Genomic DNA, 15,214 nt, shown 5'->3' on the forward strand with positions numbered 1-15,214 from the left:
GATGATTAAGTAAACCAATGATCCAATTCAGAAGTAAAAATTCTGACCTTTACATTAATTATTAATTAACTGACATCAAATGTAAACTGATGTCAATTGGTTTTCCAAGCTAAACTAGACAGCTATTAAACCAATTGTGGGCTAACCTGAATCTCTCTGTGGTCTGTGAGTTGGCAGACGACCAGCTCCGGTTAAGGTTCTGCATGCGTTTGATCTCAGTGTCATTAAGAGGAAGCCTGTAGCCCATCTCGTTCAGACGCTCCAGGTCAGGAGCCATGCTACTGAATTTCAGGATCTGTCTCTGGAGGAGGAACAGCACAGCTGCTGGTAAGACTAAGTAACATTATCAATTCACTTTGAAATTGTCCCTCCTAACTCTCAAACATTCTTCCTCTTCTTGCATACTTTCCTTAATCTGAAAGAATGGACCATGTTCTTGGCCAGCCTAATAAGTATTCAACACATTCACCAATATAGTATTTTGAAATGACTGTAAGCAATGGCAGAAAGAAAACAGAGCATGCATTTTGGGAAAATGTAGTTAATGGTAATCACATATAGATCACAATAGTGACATACCTTGAGTTCCTCCATGCGATCCTGGATGACAGGCAGGTCAGAAGTACTACTGGGATCATGGACCTTCAGTGCTTCTTCTGCCTCTACCATCCAGTGAGCCAAATGGTCCAGTTGCTCACTGAAGGTCTCATAGTCCTGGACTCCTGTCTGCAGAAGATAGTACAAAAAGATATTCACTGATACAGTACATCCATTATTCATCTAGCCTACAGAGATATATCTATTTTTCTTGGGAGCCCTAGAGGAATGAACCAATGGCCGGTAAAGCATAAGAAAGTTAATTCCAGAAAACATATTCAAAGCTAAAGGTTACATTAACTTCATTGTCTTTGAGAACACAGCGTTGGTGAATCTGTCAGGTAAAACTGGTCCCATAATTCCACCGTACCTGTAAGGTGATCAGCTGCCTGCTGAGGGCTTGTTCCACGGTGGCCAGGCGCTGGGTCAGAGAGAGGTGGTCTGACTGGATGGCGGATGCTGCTGAGGTGTCCACCTGTTGCTTCAGCTGATCTCCCAGCTCCTGGAGTACCTGTAGAGATGCCTGCACAGGAGCCTGAGCCCGCAGCAACGCCTGTAGAGACACCACCAAACTTGAAATACATTGGTGTAACAGAAGACATTAAAATGTATTACAAAATAGTATGCTGCCTAGTGAAATAAACTTTGATGAAAGTTGACAGTATAAAAACTGCCATCTTTGTATGGAAAACGGTCAATTCAACAGTGCCCCTGTTCCAACTCACACTGCAGTCTTGGATCCAGGTAGACACTTCCTCATCTGTGATGTCCTTGTTGCAGGCCGTCTCCAGTAGCTGGTTAGCCTTTTCCTCTTGTAGCTGGATGCTGGAGCAGCTCTGTCCATGCAACTCTTTGTAGTGCTGCCAGAGCTGTAACAGAGCTTTACTGCTCCTCAGTCGCTCTGAGATCTCCTCTAGCAGACAGCTCCACCTGTGGACACAAAACATATCGACACATGTCAGATTGATGTATCACGGATCAAAAACATCATATCGGTGGTTATATCAACTGACGGACCGAGGGACGTTCACCTGAGACACAACACAGTAGTTCTCACACATTCATGGACCATTGGAATAAAAGCCTCCAATTTGGTCTTACAGTGATCCAAAGAAAGCAACAGACCTAGCGTTGATATCTTTCAGGGTATCGTTGAGCGAACTGGACACAGACGGGTGGCACTCCTTCAGGAGCTGGTGTGTGACAGAGCCAAACCTCCGCAGACTGCCATCCCGCTTCTCCAGGTCTTCATGAAGGTTCTGTCCAACACAAGTCACCAACATGTTAGCCCAAACGACACGACAAGTACTGGATATCATGTCCACCATATTTCCTAAACCAATCAAACAGTCTAAAATTCTTTAACCTACAGTTTCCTAAACCAACCTAAACCAGTCTAAAATTCTATAACCCCCAGGTCCCACTAACAATAACAATAATTATAATTCTATATACTCAACTTTTAAAGGGGATATAACTAGGGCACATTTCAAGAATCAGGGGAATAACTGTGCGTCAAGGGGGATAATGTGTAGGTCTCAGCAGTCAATGAAGAAACAAAAGAAAAAAACTGCCAGGAGGCGTCACCTGTAGACTCTCCACCTGTAGCTGAACAGCCTCCAGGGAGCCGGTGAGGAGGCGGAAGCGGGACACAGAGTATCTGCCCTCCATCAGGTAGCCGTTCATCTCTTCTGAGGATTGCTTGTACAGACTCCACTGGTCCAGCACTGACACAAGGCTGATCTTCAATTGACCAATCTGGGGGTGGAGCCGAGATTCAAAACAACAATCAGGTATGGCCATAAATGGTAATTCAAATTGCGTTTTGCTCGCCTGTTCCCGGATCTCTTTTGGACGTTTCGCAAATTCCCTTCTGGCTTCAGGGTACAGCAAAAAATTATTATTTGCTAGAAGTACATTAGGCAAGCAGTTTCAGTTTGTTTAAAGCGTTTTATTTTCCTTATATCTTCATACGTAGTAATATCTGTGGACTAGCTACGTTTCATAATCATTTCCTTTGTCAGTAAAATACTTTATTAATATTAGCGGTCAGCATCCAACATTGGTCAAGATACCTTCTAAATCATTTCTTTGAAATATGTAAAACTGTCATTTTTTTCTGGACACTTAAATCGATGCATTTTATTTGATAATAGATGACGTCATCATTGTGTGCTTAGGTGATTGGCAGGAAGTCACTAAGATATTTTACTACATTAATAATAATAATTTATTGCATTTGTAGTCCATGAAAAAGAAAATAAAAAAATGTCAACTAGTGGTCTCACTCACATTGTGGATCATTGACCTGTGACCTGAACTTGGAACGTAACAGCCAAAATTCAGTGCACAAATTTAAACCGATCCACGCACTCAACTTTATTTATAAAACCTCTTAAAAATTCTAACACAAAAGTGTTGACTTGACAAATCTGGTTGCATTTACACTAATGCTTTTTTAGAAATATATGTCAGGTAGTGTTTGTTTGTGGATAGTGACTTACGTACATTTGTTTCCAATTACGAATTTGTTGAGTTTAATGCTGTATATATACGAATTGTGTTCACCATCATGGATCCACTGCTGTGTATTTACAGATCACGGTTTACATATATGAGTTATATGCTGTGAATACAAACATTTTGGCAGTATTCTATCTCCATAATAAAGTCTCTACCAGGTGGTCCAGGTTAGCCCAGGAGTGATTGACAGCTTGGAGCGTCTCCATGACAACAGCACAGGCCTCGTCGGTTTTGTTCTGGATTAGCGCACAGGCCTGTTCCTCCACACGCTCCACCTCACCCTCCTTTTCCTTCACCATCTCCTCCAGCTCCTACAGGAGCAAAGGAAGGCGAAATCAGTGAGTAGAGGAGACACATTTACAGTAGTTAACCTATTTTCAGGGATCAAAGACCATCCACAATAAAGTTTAGGATTAAAATAAAGATTAGTATCCTGAATAATCAGATCTTCCTTTACAAAATTGACAAGCAATATGAAATCCGAAGACTTGAATGTTCCTACCTGGCAATCTTTAAAAGCCTGTTGAACAGAGGTTAGGTCCTCTATCCTATGCTTTCTCTTCAGCCTTTCTTCCTGAGTCAGCAACCAGGTTTTTAGGCCCTGTATGTTGCGCTCGTAGTCCAACCAGGCTTCCAGAAGAGTCTCAAGGAACTGAACCTGACCACACAACATAGCAGGCCATGTTAGAATATGTTGCTATAAGACAACTAAATCATTTCTGAAGCTAGTTTTAGTATTTGTGTGATCACAACTAGTTTTAGTATTTGTCTGATCATAACTAGTTTTAGTATTTGTCTGATCATAACTAGTTTTAGTATTTGTGATCATAACTAGTCTTAGTATTTGTGTGTTCATAACAGCCCCACTGCTCTTTCAGAAAAAACTCTCTCATCTTTCACCAATGTCCTAATAAAGCATAATTGCCCGAAAAATATCTTTAAGCAATTAAACAGCAGGATAGGCCCCTTGAATAATCAAACATAGGCATTAATGTGATGTGTTTAATGTGATAGTGGGCTCTATAATACATTTCCATCTGTAAACAATAACGTAGAAACTTTGCATATGTAAGCTGAAGTTTATTTTCTCACTCACCCTCTCCATGATGAGTCCCTGAAGTATCTGCCAGCGTCGGTTCATGACTCCCAGCCTCTCTGCAAAGTCTGTCTTGTCGCTGCGCTTGCACTCCACATCCTGACCCGTGAGTTGGAGCATGGACTGGTTCACAAAGTCCACCGTCAGCTGCTTACAGCTCACATCCACTCTGAATCCCTGGAGTGAAAATGAGAGAGAGAAAGAGAAAGAAAGGAGAGAAGAGGAAAACAAGAACATACATATGACTAGGGTCCAAATGATGTGTATTCTGTCTGTCTTCATTTTAATCATAATATTAATCATATTTATGTACCATAAATGGAATATTGTAGTTTCAGTTTTCTGTTCTTTACCTTGTACTTTTGCAAGTAGTCTTGGATGACAGTTGATCCTACCGCCCCCTTCATGTTCTCCTCATCCTCTTTGATCACCCTCTCTATAAGAGACATCCAGTTGACTAGCTCTGAGATGGCGTGGTGGGAGGCCAGCTTCTCCATTTGCAGCTGTAGAAAAGAAACAGGCCAATATATTAAATATATACAAAAAGTAGAATCACAGCCTCCTATCCTGGATCGAAACGGAATTGCTCCATTTCTGATGTTTGATTTCAGTCTGGCATTCCTAAATAAGGGGAATGGAGAGCTTCTTTGCATGTAAACTTTGTCAAAAATAGTAAACGGCGTCCTGTTAACATTAGATTCCATATACAATGTGGTCAAGAAAAAACAAACGGTCCGATCTATCTATTGTATCAAAGAGAACCAGGAGAGCAGGAGTCAAACACTAATCCTATTTGCCCTATTTGGCCTGAGCAGATTAGCCTGTTCAGAGCCGTAGCAGCATGCAGCACTCCCTTCATGGGGCACTACTTTGGACAAGAGCTCAATGGAAGGAACAGAGTGCCATTTACGTTGTGACTCTCATGACAAAGACTGTTACCATAAATGTTAGCCAAACACAGAAGCTGGACAGTGTTCACACGAGAATTGGCTCGGAGGTCAGTCAATCGCTGGTGCTTCTTCTGGACCACTGGGATAGCTATATGCCGCTAGGTCTCTCTCTCTCTCCCTCTCTCTCTCAATGTATTATAGGGCCTCTAGGTTACCATCTCTCTCTTCTTGAATAAATATTTCAGTTTAATTTTTTTTTTCATAAATTAACAAATGGCTATCACTGTCCTCTTCCATTTTTAATGGATGGATGAGAGACAGGTAGCCTAGAGGCCCAATCTTATAGCAATACCTACAAAAAGAGAGAATTATAGTTTTTTTTCAGTCTTTGAGGGGTCATAACTAGGTAGCTAGTAATAAGATTGTTCTCTCTCATTCTCTCCATGGTAATTTGTTTTTGTCTTAAACGGGGGGGAAATAATCTCAGTAGACTGCATGATTGTACATCCATCTGATGTTCGAAGACAATTTGCAAAGGTGGATAAGAAATGTTCATGACCTGATGTTGTCAGACATTTCTAACTCTCCTGTTCCTCTCCTGTTAGTTGCATGCAGTTTTACAATGTTATGTCATTTATTTTGGGATTTATCAGATGGACCAAAAATACAGATAATTTTATTATAACACTTCATCTGTTGTGGGAATTGATTAACTTATTATAGGAAATGAATAGATAAAATCCATATTCATTACAAATAACTGTAGATATTTGTTATATTATGAAAAATATAGTGAAAATAACCACATTTAAGAAAATAGGGCATCTTAGAGACCATAACCCTAATGCTGTTTTACAAAATTAACTAAACTGTTTAAACTGTGTTTTCTCTAAATTTTTATAAGGTTTGGTGTAGAATTTGTTGTTATACACATTGTAAAGTGTGAATGAAAGTTACCGTTTTTTTGTCCGATAATCATCCGTTTACATTCTAATAGGGCCTCTTTGAGACCTCTCTAAATTCTAACCCTAACTCTATTTCGCAAAATGATCTAAAACAATATCTTTACTCTATTTTTCCAGCTGTATATTGATATATGATTTACAACATGCTATGACATAGCATGAGATGTGTAAATGAAACAACATCATTTTAATGTTCTCAGATAATCATACCTTTACAACCCAATAGGGCCTCTAGGAGACCTCACTTAACCCACACCATAAATGTCCCTAAATGCACAGAGCAGACAATGCAGCAAAAACAACAATAGGTAACATTTACAAACTGGTAACCTATTTACTAGACACTTTTATCTACAAGACATTACAGTATGAGTCAATATTACTGTGGAATTTTGATGTTATTGTTCCTGCAAAAAACCCTTGAAATTGTTCAATTCATTCATATTAAACAACCCCTGACCTCATGAAAGCTTAACAGTTGAGACTGGTGCTTTGGATATGTCAACAGTGGGCAATGTCTGAAGAAATGGGTGAAGTGGCTAATCTAAAATGTCATTAAATAGTTATCAAGATGTATATACTGTATGTATATACTAAAAATTCCAAAGTTTACTAAAAAAAAGTGACTTTTGCCATCAATGCAGAGAAGCCACTTGGACAAACACTGTCATATTCATGTTCTCGGACAGTGACATTGGAGAGTCAATTGCCAGCTTTCTGTGACAATGAATAGCCCAGATCCAGCCTACATCGAATAAAGATTTGAAATATGTATAGCTTATAAAATGTCTGATGTATCTATACAATAGCGAACACAAACGCAGATACAACAATAAAAAGTTAGCTCTGTTTGTAAAATAACCCTGCCATTTGATGTCAACATTAACCAAAGAAACTAGTTGCTAGAAAAATATGTTGACTAGCTGAGACCGCACTAAACATGCAACCATACCAAAATAACAAAAGATTTGTAAACAGTTTGGAACTTTTAAATTGTCAACTACACAGTTGTATCTATAGGTTGTAACAAGATGAGACAATTTTACAGTGGAATTGTTCAGTTATTGATCCTGCAATTTACCCTTTTGAATGCATAATTTATCCTTACAGAACGACCCATGACCTCTTTGAAAAAAGTTGCTGAAGTGGCTTGCCTGTATCTTTGAAGGAGTAGGAGTTGCTGAAGTAGCTTGCCTGTATCTTTATCCAAACCCAAGATAAGGCCAGAAATCTATAGAATTCTTATGAAAATCTCCATACACTGTTGACCTTTTGTGACTGCACTAAACATGCAACCATACCAAAATAACAATAGGTAACATTTTGTTAAGGCCAGAAATCCATAGAATTCTTATGAAGGAGTCGTTCCAAAAGGATGAATTGAATGCTTTGCGGTTTAATTTTCAGGATCAATAACTAAAGAGTTTCACAGTAGAATTGTCTGATCTGTTTCCAACCTACAGATAACAGTGTGGAGTTGCTAGATTTAATCCTCCCAAAATGTTACCTATTGTTATTTTGGTGTGGTTGCATATTTAGTGCAGTCACAAACAGTCAAAATCGCCATGCGATAATAATTTAGTTGGCCAATTTTTTTACAGTAGATTTTTGGCCATATCTTGGCCTTAGATATAGATACAGCCAAGCTACTTGAGCAACTCCTTCAAGACTAGTTTCCAGGTGACATATTCTAAGCAATAGTCTCAACTTCCAAGCTTTCATATTTTACACAGAGGTCAGGGGTCGTTCCATAAGGATGAATTGAATGCTTTATGGATTACTTTTCAGGATCAAAAACTAAAGAATTCCTCCGTAATATTGTCTTATCTGGTTCCAACGTATAGATATTAGTGTGATGTTGCTGGATTTAATACTCCCATATAATGAATTTGTAGATTTGTTACATTATTTTGGGTATTGAACAGGTTAAAGGTAAGCTACTTTTGCCATTACTTCCAAATGTTGCCAATTGTTGTTTTTGCAGCATTGCCTGTTTTTTCTAGTCAGGGTTATTTATGGTATTGGCCCTATTGGAATGATAAGACATGGTTCTAACAGCAATGAAGGTATGTTTTTGTCCTCTCCACTTCAAATACCATCTCATTGAATGTTCTAAAATATCTTTTAACATCAATTTAGTTTTGTGAATTAGGGTTAGGTTAATAGAGTCAATGAGTTTTTGTTTAATTGTATAACAGATTTTTTGTTTTAATGGTTTGTAGTTTATAGGGCATCATTACAAATAGACAGGAGAGATATGTAATCTAACAAGGAATAATGTTTGGTCATATGTGTATTTTTTCATATAAAGCTGTAACGGCCCATTGACATGAATGAGAAATAAGTCCAGAGTGCAAAGAGGCCCTACAAATATTGAAGTAGCCGAGATGCCCTACCAATGTAGCCGAGATGCCCTACCAATGTAGCCGAGATGCCCTATAGGTAGCCAAGATGCCCTATAGGTAGCCAAGATGCCCTGTTTCAGATAGCCAAGATGCCGTTACATATCTCTCTCTCTCTCTCTCTCTCTCTGTGTGTGTGTATGTGTGTGTGCGCAGATAAGCCTGTGTCATAACCTGATGTAGTTTCTCCTGCACCACTGGGATACGTGTGAGCAGTTGAGTCCATTGTGAGTCCACGCGGGCCAGATCAGAACGCAGGGCTGCAGTGTCAACCTTCTTAAGCCTCAGGAGCTGGTTGCCCTCGGTCAACACAGAGCACTTCAGAGACGAATGCGTCTCCACTTCTTTACAGAACTCCTGTAAACAGAGAATAATGGTAATTTGCTCAGGGAATAACTAGGTTGTTTTATAAAATGCTGATTTTCCATATCTTAGTTATTTGTAATGCTAAACTAAATGATTATCATAACCTCACCTATAACCTTACCCATATACCCTAATACTATACATCCACTTCCTATAAGGTATTCCCCAGCCTTCTGACAGGTAACTCACCAGGAATGCATAGAGATGATCCCGGATGGTCTCCAATTCCTGTGGAACTAACAGTGCCTGTGTGTTCCAGAAATCCAGACGTTCTAGAGCAGACGGCAGCCAGCCATTCAGCTCAGCAGAATGCTTCTGGTAACTGGACACCACAAGGAAACAAACAGAATGAGTGGAGGATAATTAAACCCCAAAACATATAAACATTACATACAAAGGAAACCTGTGTTCCAGTACTATTTTTGATGCTGCCCCCCTAAAAAAGAATGACAGTATTCAACTGAGACCTGCCTTAAATGACAGAGAGACTGGCTTGACTATCTACATGTAAGCGATCAAGCAACAACCAAGCTCAGTCAAGCACAGCTGATGTATTTAAAAGAAGGCACATTCAGGTCCACATCGCATCCAGTCCATCTGACAGACAAAACAATGTCCCTTGGAGGTCAAGGCTGACCTGGTCCAGTGTTTGAGGACGCCCTCCAGTCTCTGCAGCTCCTTGCAGACCTTATTGGAGTTGTTGAGCCAATGTTCCCCTAGCGCTGTCAGTTGGTTCTCCAGGCCAGGACAGCACACAGACAGCATCAGCCTCTTCCCCTCATCCAGGACCTGGTACAGCTTGTGCTGGTGCTCCATCAGTCTACCCCTCAGACTCTTCCAAGAGGAGATGGCATCGACCAAAGTGTTAGGTTGACATTGATACATAACAAATGTGAGACTGTTACTGTTAGCACTTTATTCTACAGTATCTTTCAGGGAAATCGTGATTCGAAGGTAAAAGAAGCCAACTAGAGGGTCATAGGGGAAATAGCAAGGGTACCGCAAGGTATTGATGTTTTTTGTCATGACTGCTTAATGTTAGGATGTTAGGACGTGAAGGGTGAAGATATCAGCATCACTGTACCTGATAGAGTGAGATCCTCTCCTTCAGCCTCTCTTCAGTCTCCTCCACTAGTCCCACCGTGGGGATGCTGCCCTCCACCGTCTCCAGATGTTGGCAAAGACCCTGGTAGTCCTGTTCTAGACGGCTCCATGTCTAAGAACCCACAGATGCAGATGGCTAGAACATGTTAGGTACAGTACAACTTCTGAAATAAAGAACAATCAGCGGTACTTGGTGTACAGATATATCCTTTTCAGACCACAGTGCTGACCACCAGTGTGTTAAGTGGGATTCACTTGTTTCCACATTCTCTATGTTGGTTGTGTTGGCTGAAATGGTGTCTTGCGGTATTCTCTGACCTCCAGGATGTGCTCCAGCTCCACCCCCCGCCTGTGGGCCTGTTTGAGGACTCCCTGGGCCTGGGCCAGTGTCTCCTCCAGAGCCTGGTTCTCCCTGGGACCCACCAGGCTGCTGATCTTCCTGAAGAACGTCTCTGTCAGGATCATGTGGGACTCCAGACCCTGGAAGAACTCCTGGAGGAGAAAGACATGGTTGTATAACGTTAACCATCCATGGTAATGGACGCTGAAGGACGTTTCAACAATATACTTTTGAATTGCCTTTTGGCTTCATGTAAAAATGTAGATTATGAAATTAATTCATAGGTTTTTTTTAAACTGATCGTACATCTGTGTGACTACATAAAAAATTCTATTCCACCTTGTGTTTGTCCAGGAGGACCTGAACTTCCTCCACTGAAATAGCAATGATTCTCTGGTTGGTGGCCATCTTGTCCTGAGCGGTGTCCACCAGGTCAGCAAGATCTTGTAGAGCCCTCTCATACTGCCCCTTCAGAGCCATGTTCTGGTTCAGGCCGCTACGCCGCGAACCCACCGTCATAACCAGCTCCTCATAGGCATCCTGAAGAGAACGAGCAGAGGGAGGAATCTCACTCATTTGCTAAGCCAGTTTACCAATACTTTTAATTTTAGTTTAGTTTTGCAACATTGCCTGTGAGCGTCTGTGACAAATGTCTGTGAGACAATGTAAGATACCTGTAACTTCAGCAGTTCATTGGTGGAGATCTGGTCCGCCTGTAGCTCTGCTCCTTTGGTTTTGAGCTGGTAAATCCTTTGCTCAAACTGTCTCAAACCCTCCTCAGCCTCGAGTATGACCTACCAGAGAAAAACAAATACCGGTTTGCAGACATTTAGTTTTGTTACTTTTATAGTGTTTGGAGAATGGTGCGTTGCCATTATATATAATACCTCAAGTTGTTTGGAGGCCGGTCTTTCTGTCGCTCCTGCCAACGTCTGATGAATCTGGCACTTTGAGTCAGTGAGATCGGTGAGCAGAAGCTGTGACTCTGTCTGCATAAATCAACACAAGACACACTTACTTCAAGCTTTTTAGCCTAAACATTGTTCTGAGGCCCATATGTGAAAAAGTGCACTTCATAGTATGTACAGTAGCCTAGAGCTATTGGGCACATAAAGTCCTCCACATGCACAGTACTCTGACCTGGTAGGATGTGATCTCTTGCATCCTGCTCCTCATGTGTTCACAGCGTCTCCCCAAGGCAGAGTCCAGTGCCCCCAGCCTCTCTGTCAGACAGTCCAGCGTTTCCTCTATCAGTGCCTGGTCCCCCCCACAAATCCCTGTTGGTTGGCCAAGGAGACCCCGACTATGGCTCACCTCATCAGTCACCTCAGTCACATCTTTCCCTAAGGCCTGAAGGAACAGGGTTGACATGGTCACAGGCGGGTAACCGTGAAGCGTCTGTGTCATGACTTGAGCTGGCGTGAAATCAGGGAACCTTCGCCTGTTGTTCTGTTAGCGACATTATGCTAACATAGCTGACAGAGCAGTGATCCCTTTCAGGTCCAAAACAATCTGTCAGCTCAAAGAAGATTATCCCCACTGCCTACCTCTTGGTGTTGTAGCTGTGTCTCAGCATTCTCAGCCAGCAGCAGAGGACCAGAGAAGAGGGTGTTCTCCACATCATCCAACCAAGCGGAGGTGGCTGAAATGGCCTGGTAGAGCTGCTGCTCCATGGAGATCACCTGGCTTTCAGAGACCCCAGTCTGGATAGGATGAATACATCTTTAATGTTCACTGAAAGTATTTTTTACCAATTTAAAAAAGGATCCTAATAAAAAAACTCTGGTGGTTCTGGAAGCAGTCGAAGTGTATGTACACTCCATAGTGAAAATGGTCCATTAAATAAAAACAATCACACATCAAGCTGTACCAAAACTGTTAGGGATGTTAGAGTGTTGTTGTAACCTACATGTGTAAGAGACATCACCTCCATCATCTTTTTGAAACAATCATATAAGGTCTTTAGTGAAGACTTGTCCTCAGCTTTATCTGTCTCTCCTTTAAACAGGGTTCCAGCGTTGGTCACTCTGGCTGTTCTGGAGTATACCTGGAAAACAGTTTGGCCACAGTCAGGGCCTATTGACATTACAGGACCATCTGCGTGTGTGAGTGTGTATGTGTGTGTGTAAGAGCTGTTAATGAAAGTCCCCTGCTACACCAGGTTTGAAGGGTGGTCTGTACCGGTTGCTTGTGGTCTTGCTCCAGGGTTTTCTGTAGGAGCTGTAGCTTGGTTCTCAGTTCTCTCCTCAGACTCTCCCACCTCTGTCTCATCTGTTCCTGGGCAGCCTGGGTCTCTGTCTGCAGCAGTACCTCCGGAGAGAAGGGCTCCGTCATACTACAGATTTTAAAAACAAAAACAGACATAACATCAAAAACTATTTCACAGGATTAGACCTGCTGGTCTCTGGTTATTCAACATAAGTAGTGGACCATGTAGTGTCCCTGCAACAAAGCCACACCTGACATTGCTGGGTGAGGCCTGCTGGGTCAGGATCTCCTCTCCTCTACTGGCCACTGACTGAAGCAGCTTCTTCTGCTCAGCTAGCTGCTGCTCCAGCTCCTTAACATCAATCGCAACCCAAATAAACACGATCAGTTCGTTTATAAAGATGACTAATCTTTGACTGAATGACTGAGTTGGTATATTTATTAATGCACAGATGGACGGGTGGTTGGATAAACGAACAGACGTGTCTGGCAGCGGTAGTGTGATGGTGTGTACGACAAACTGGACTACCCTCTGTCTCTGGAGGCTGTCCTGATGGTGCTGTGAGCGTGTGGTGCGGGCCTGGACCAGCCAGTCCTGTACACTGGGCCCCTGAGGCGGGCTGGAGTCGGACTCACCGCTCCCCTGATCCTCCACAGAGCTCTGGAGGAGGACAGACGCAGAGAGACGAGTTACTGACGGACACAGTCCAAAACAATTAGGGTTATTCAACTAACAAATTGCCTGATTCAAATTCGGACTACATGACCGACCACCAACAACTAACTGTCTAGGCTAGTTAAGCATTTTAAGTCGTTTCGGTATCAATCAATCAAACTTTAATTACTAATTTGTGCAAATCAAACAAGAGAACACTTGAAATATTGTTCTGTATATATATCTGTGTAATCCATTTTGCCCAAACATGTCCCTGCACACATTAGTCAAAATACAGCAGTAAGGGGAGAGACCGGCACCATATCAAAAGTTCAGGTACATGGTTCCTAAGACAGACTTTAACCTCCCAAACAGCTTCCCATGCTAGAGAGGCCTGCAGGACAAACACAAAGACCCGGGATCGAACACAGAAGTTCACTTATTGCTAGTACCTTGTCTCTCTGGACAACATCTGCAGTCCAGTACTAAATCCGGCCAGGTATCCAGGAGTAGCTGGACTCACCTGCATGTTGACGTGTTTGTCTTGCAGTATCCTCTGGAGATCCGTCAGACTTCCCTTCAGCATACGCAGCTTCTTGGCCAGCTCCTCAGCGTCCTCCCTCATGTCCATCCTGGTCTCCTGCCTCCCCTCTAGCAGCAGGCTCTCGCTCCGAATGGTCAGCTCTGACAAGGCCGCCACCTTCTGCTCGATCTCCTGCAGCATGTTCTGAAGGAGCAGCAGGAGAGAGGCCAGCTCAAACATTGTGTTGCCCACCAGGTGGGCAATGGCTCTCGGGCAGAAACGTTAGCCAACCGGGCCCCCCAGGCAGCCTGGTAACTGAACCCTCAACCCCAGGGCCGGTAAGGACCCCTTCAGTAGACCCAAAAGCAGCAGGTCTTTCTAAGCGCTGTCCAGGTCTCATTTTCATCCCACTTCCCACTGGCTTTAATCCGTCATGATCCATGTTCTGCATGCATGTTCATGCTCAAGATCAAAAGCATAGACTTCCCAGGTGTCCTGAAATTCAACACCTCTTGCAACGAAAGAACGCAGTGCTACCACAGATGTCCGGTCTTAAATGCTTTCTCAAAGATCCCCATACAAATCCCCCATGTAGATCAAAGCCCTCGCTTTGCCTGTGTGTGCATCGCCAAGTTGAATGGGTTTCTCAGAGATAGGGAGTGGCCTCCCACCCTTCCCATCCCTCCCCCTCTCTCTCTTGTCAGGTGGGATTCCCTACTTGGATATTCCAGTGGGACGGCCCACCTCCGCCAACTGCCAATAAATGCAGTGGAATAAGTCATTGTCACTGACCAGACCATACGCAGTGACACAGGAGAGATCTGCATAATCTGCTTAGCCAGCCTGGTGTTTCAGCCGCTTACCTCCCTGCCGGCTAACTCTACTGCTAATACTCTTGTTTACTGTTGTCATGTTCCACCTCCCTGAGTGGGAATAAAAAAGCGGGAAATATAGTAGGAATTAATAGGAGGATTTTAAATGATTTTAAATGTGGCTATCATAAAGTGTGTGTGTGTGTGTGTGTAATCTTAATTTTAAATATAAATTCTCTTCAGTTATTTCCAATTTAGGCGTTAGGTTTGGGGTAATCTCATTCCCAGACACTTCCGCCCAAGCCTGGGGCCGAGGTAACAGTAGGTGTAGGGTAAAGCTTACAATAGGAGTTAGGTTTAAATAAGAGTTAAGTTTAGACATTAAGGTTTGTTTAATCTGGTTAGGGTTAGGATTAGAGTTAGGTTTAGGGATAGGGCATAGGGAAAATAGAGAATAATTCAGACAAGATTAGACAAAGAAAAATGCTCTCTGCTAACCTGACAGTCGATGAGCTGCTCATCCATGTCCCCCTTGTCCTCCTCTGGGCCAGGCTGTAGGAAGGAAGTCAGGGCTTGGCGAGTGCTGTGCAGCCACTGGTCCATTTCATCAGCCTGGTTGAGATACCGCTGTAGGTCTTGCTCCTGTCGCCGCTCCTCCTGACGGTCATTTACCCGCTCCTGGACAGGGGCATCACAATACGACACTTGAACAATGCAAAACAGCTAGTCGTTA

At 42.6% G+C, this 15,214-nt stretch overlaps 1 protein-coding gene across 3 annotated transcripts in view; it reads right to left on the minus strand.

Annotated features, from left to right (window-relative positions):
- Positions 1–15,214, minus strand: part of syne1b (spectrin repeat containing, nuclear envelope 1b) — a 106,477-nt gene that overhangs the window by 14,878 nt on the left and 76,385 nt on the right. For all 3 annotated transcript variants that reach the window (XM_034297399.1, XM_034297401.1, XM_034297400.1), the window contains 26 exons: positions 14,980–15,159; positions 13,670–13,873; positions 13,021–13,152; positions 12,743–12,843; positions 12,465–12,618; positions 12,193–12,330; positions 11,831–11,986; positions 11,424–11,633; positions 11,171–11,272; positions 10,958–11,077; positions 10,623–10,823; positions 10,262–10,435; positions 9,924–10,055; positions 9,477–9,673; positions 9,029–9,161; positions 8,648–8,830; positions 4,570–4,719; positions 4,217–4,393; positions 3,623–3,778; positions 3,276–3,431; positions 2,185–2,355; positions 1,723–1,856; positions 1,323–1,527; positions 968–1,150; positions 580–726; positions 147–301 (listed from right to left, as the gene is read on the minus strand). In XM_034297399.1, the coding sequence (XP_034153290.1) occupies positions 147–301; positions 580–726; positions 968–1,150; positions 1,323–1,527; positions 1,723–1,856; positions 2,185–2,355; positions 3,276–3,431; positions 3,623–3,778; positions 4,217–4,393; positions 4,570–4,719; positions 8,648–8,830; positions 9,029–9,161; positions 9,477–9,673; positions 9,924–10,055; positions 10,262–10,435; positions 10,623–10,823; positions 10,958–11,077; positions 11,171–11,272; positions 11,424–11,633; positions 11,831–11,986; positions 12,193–12,330; positions 12,465–12,618; positions 12,743–12,843; positions 13,021–13,152; positions 13,670–13,873; positions 14,980–15,159 (4,151 nt within the window). The remainder of the gene's footprint in view (positions 1–146; positions 302–579; positions 727–967; positions 1,151–1,322; positions 1,528–1,722; positions 1,857–2,184; positions 2,356–3,275; positions 3,432–3,622; positions 3,779–4,216; positions 4,394–4,569; positions 4,720–8,647; positions 8,831–9,028; positions 9,162–9,476; positions 9,674–9,923; positions 10,056–10,261; positions 10,436–10,622; positions 10,824–10,957; positions 11,078–11,170; positions 11,273–11,423; positions 11,634–11,830; positions 11,987–12,192; positions 12,331–12,464; positions 12,619–12,742; positions 12,844–13,020; positions 13,153–13,669; positions 13,874–14,979; positions 15,160–15,214) is intronic.

The sequence above is a fragment of the Esox lucius genome, chromosome 15, assembly GCF_011004845.1.
Source record: "Esox lucius isolate fEsoLuc1 chromosome 15, fEsoLuc1.pri, whole genome shotgun sequence".
In the NCBI taxonomy this organism is placed as follows: Eukaryota; Metazoa; Chordata; class Actinopteri; order Esociformes; family Esocidae; genus Esox; species Esox lucius.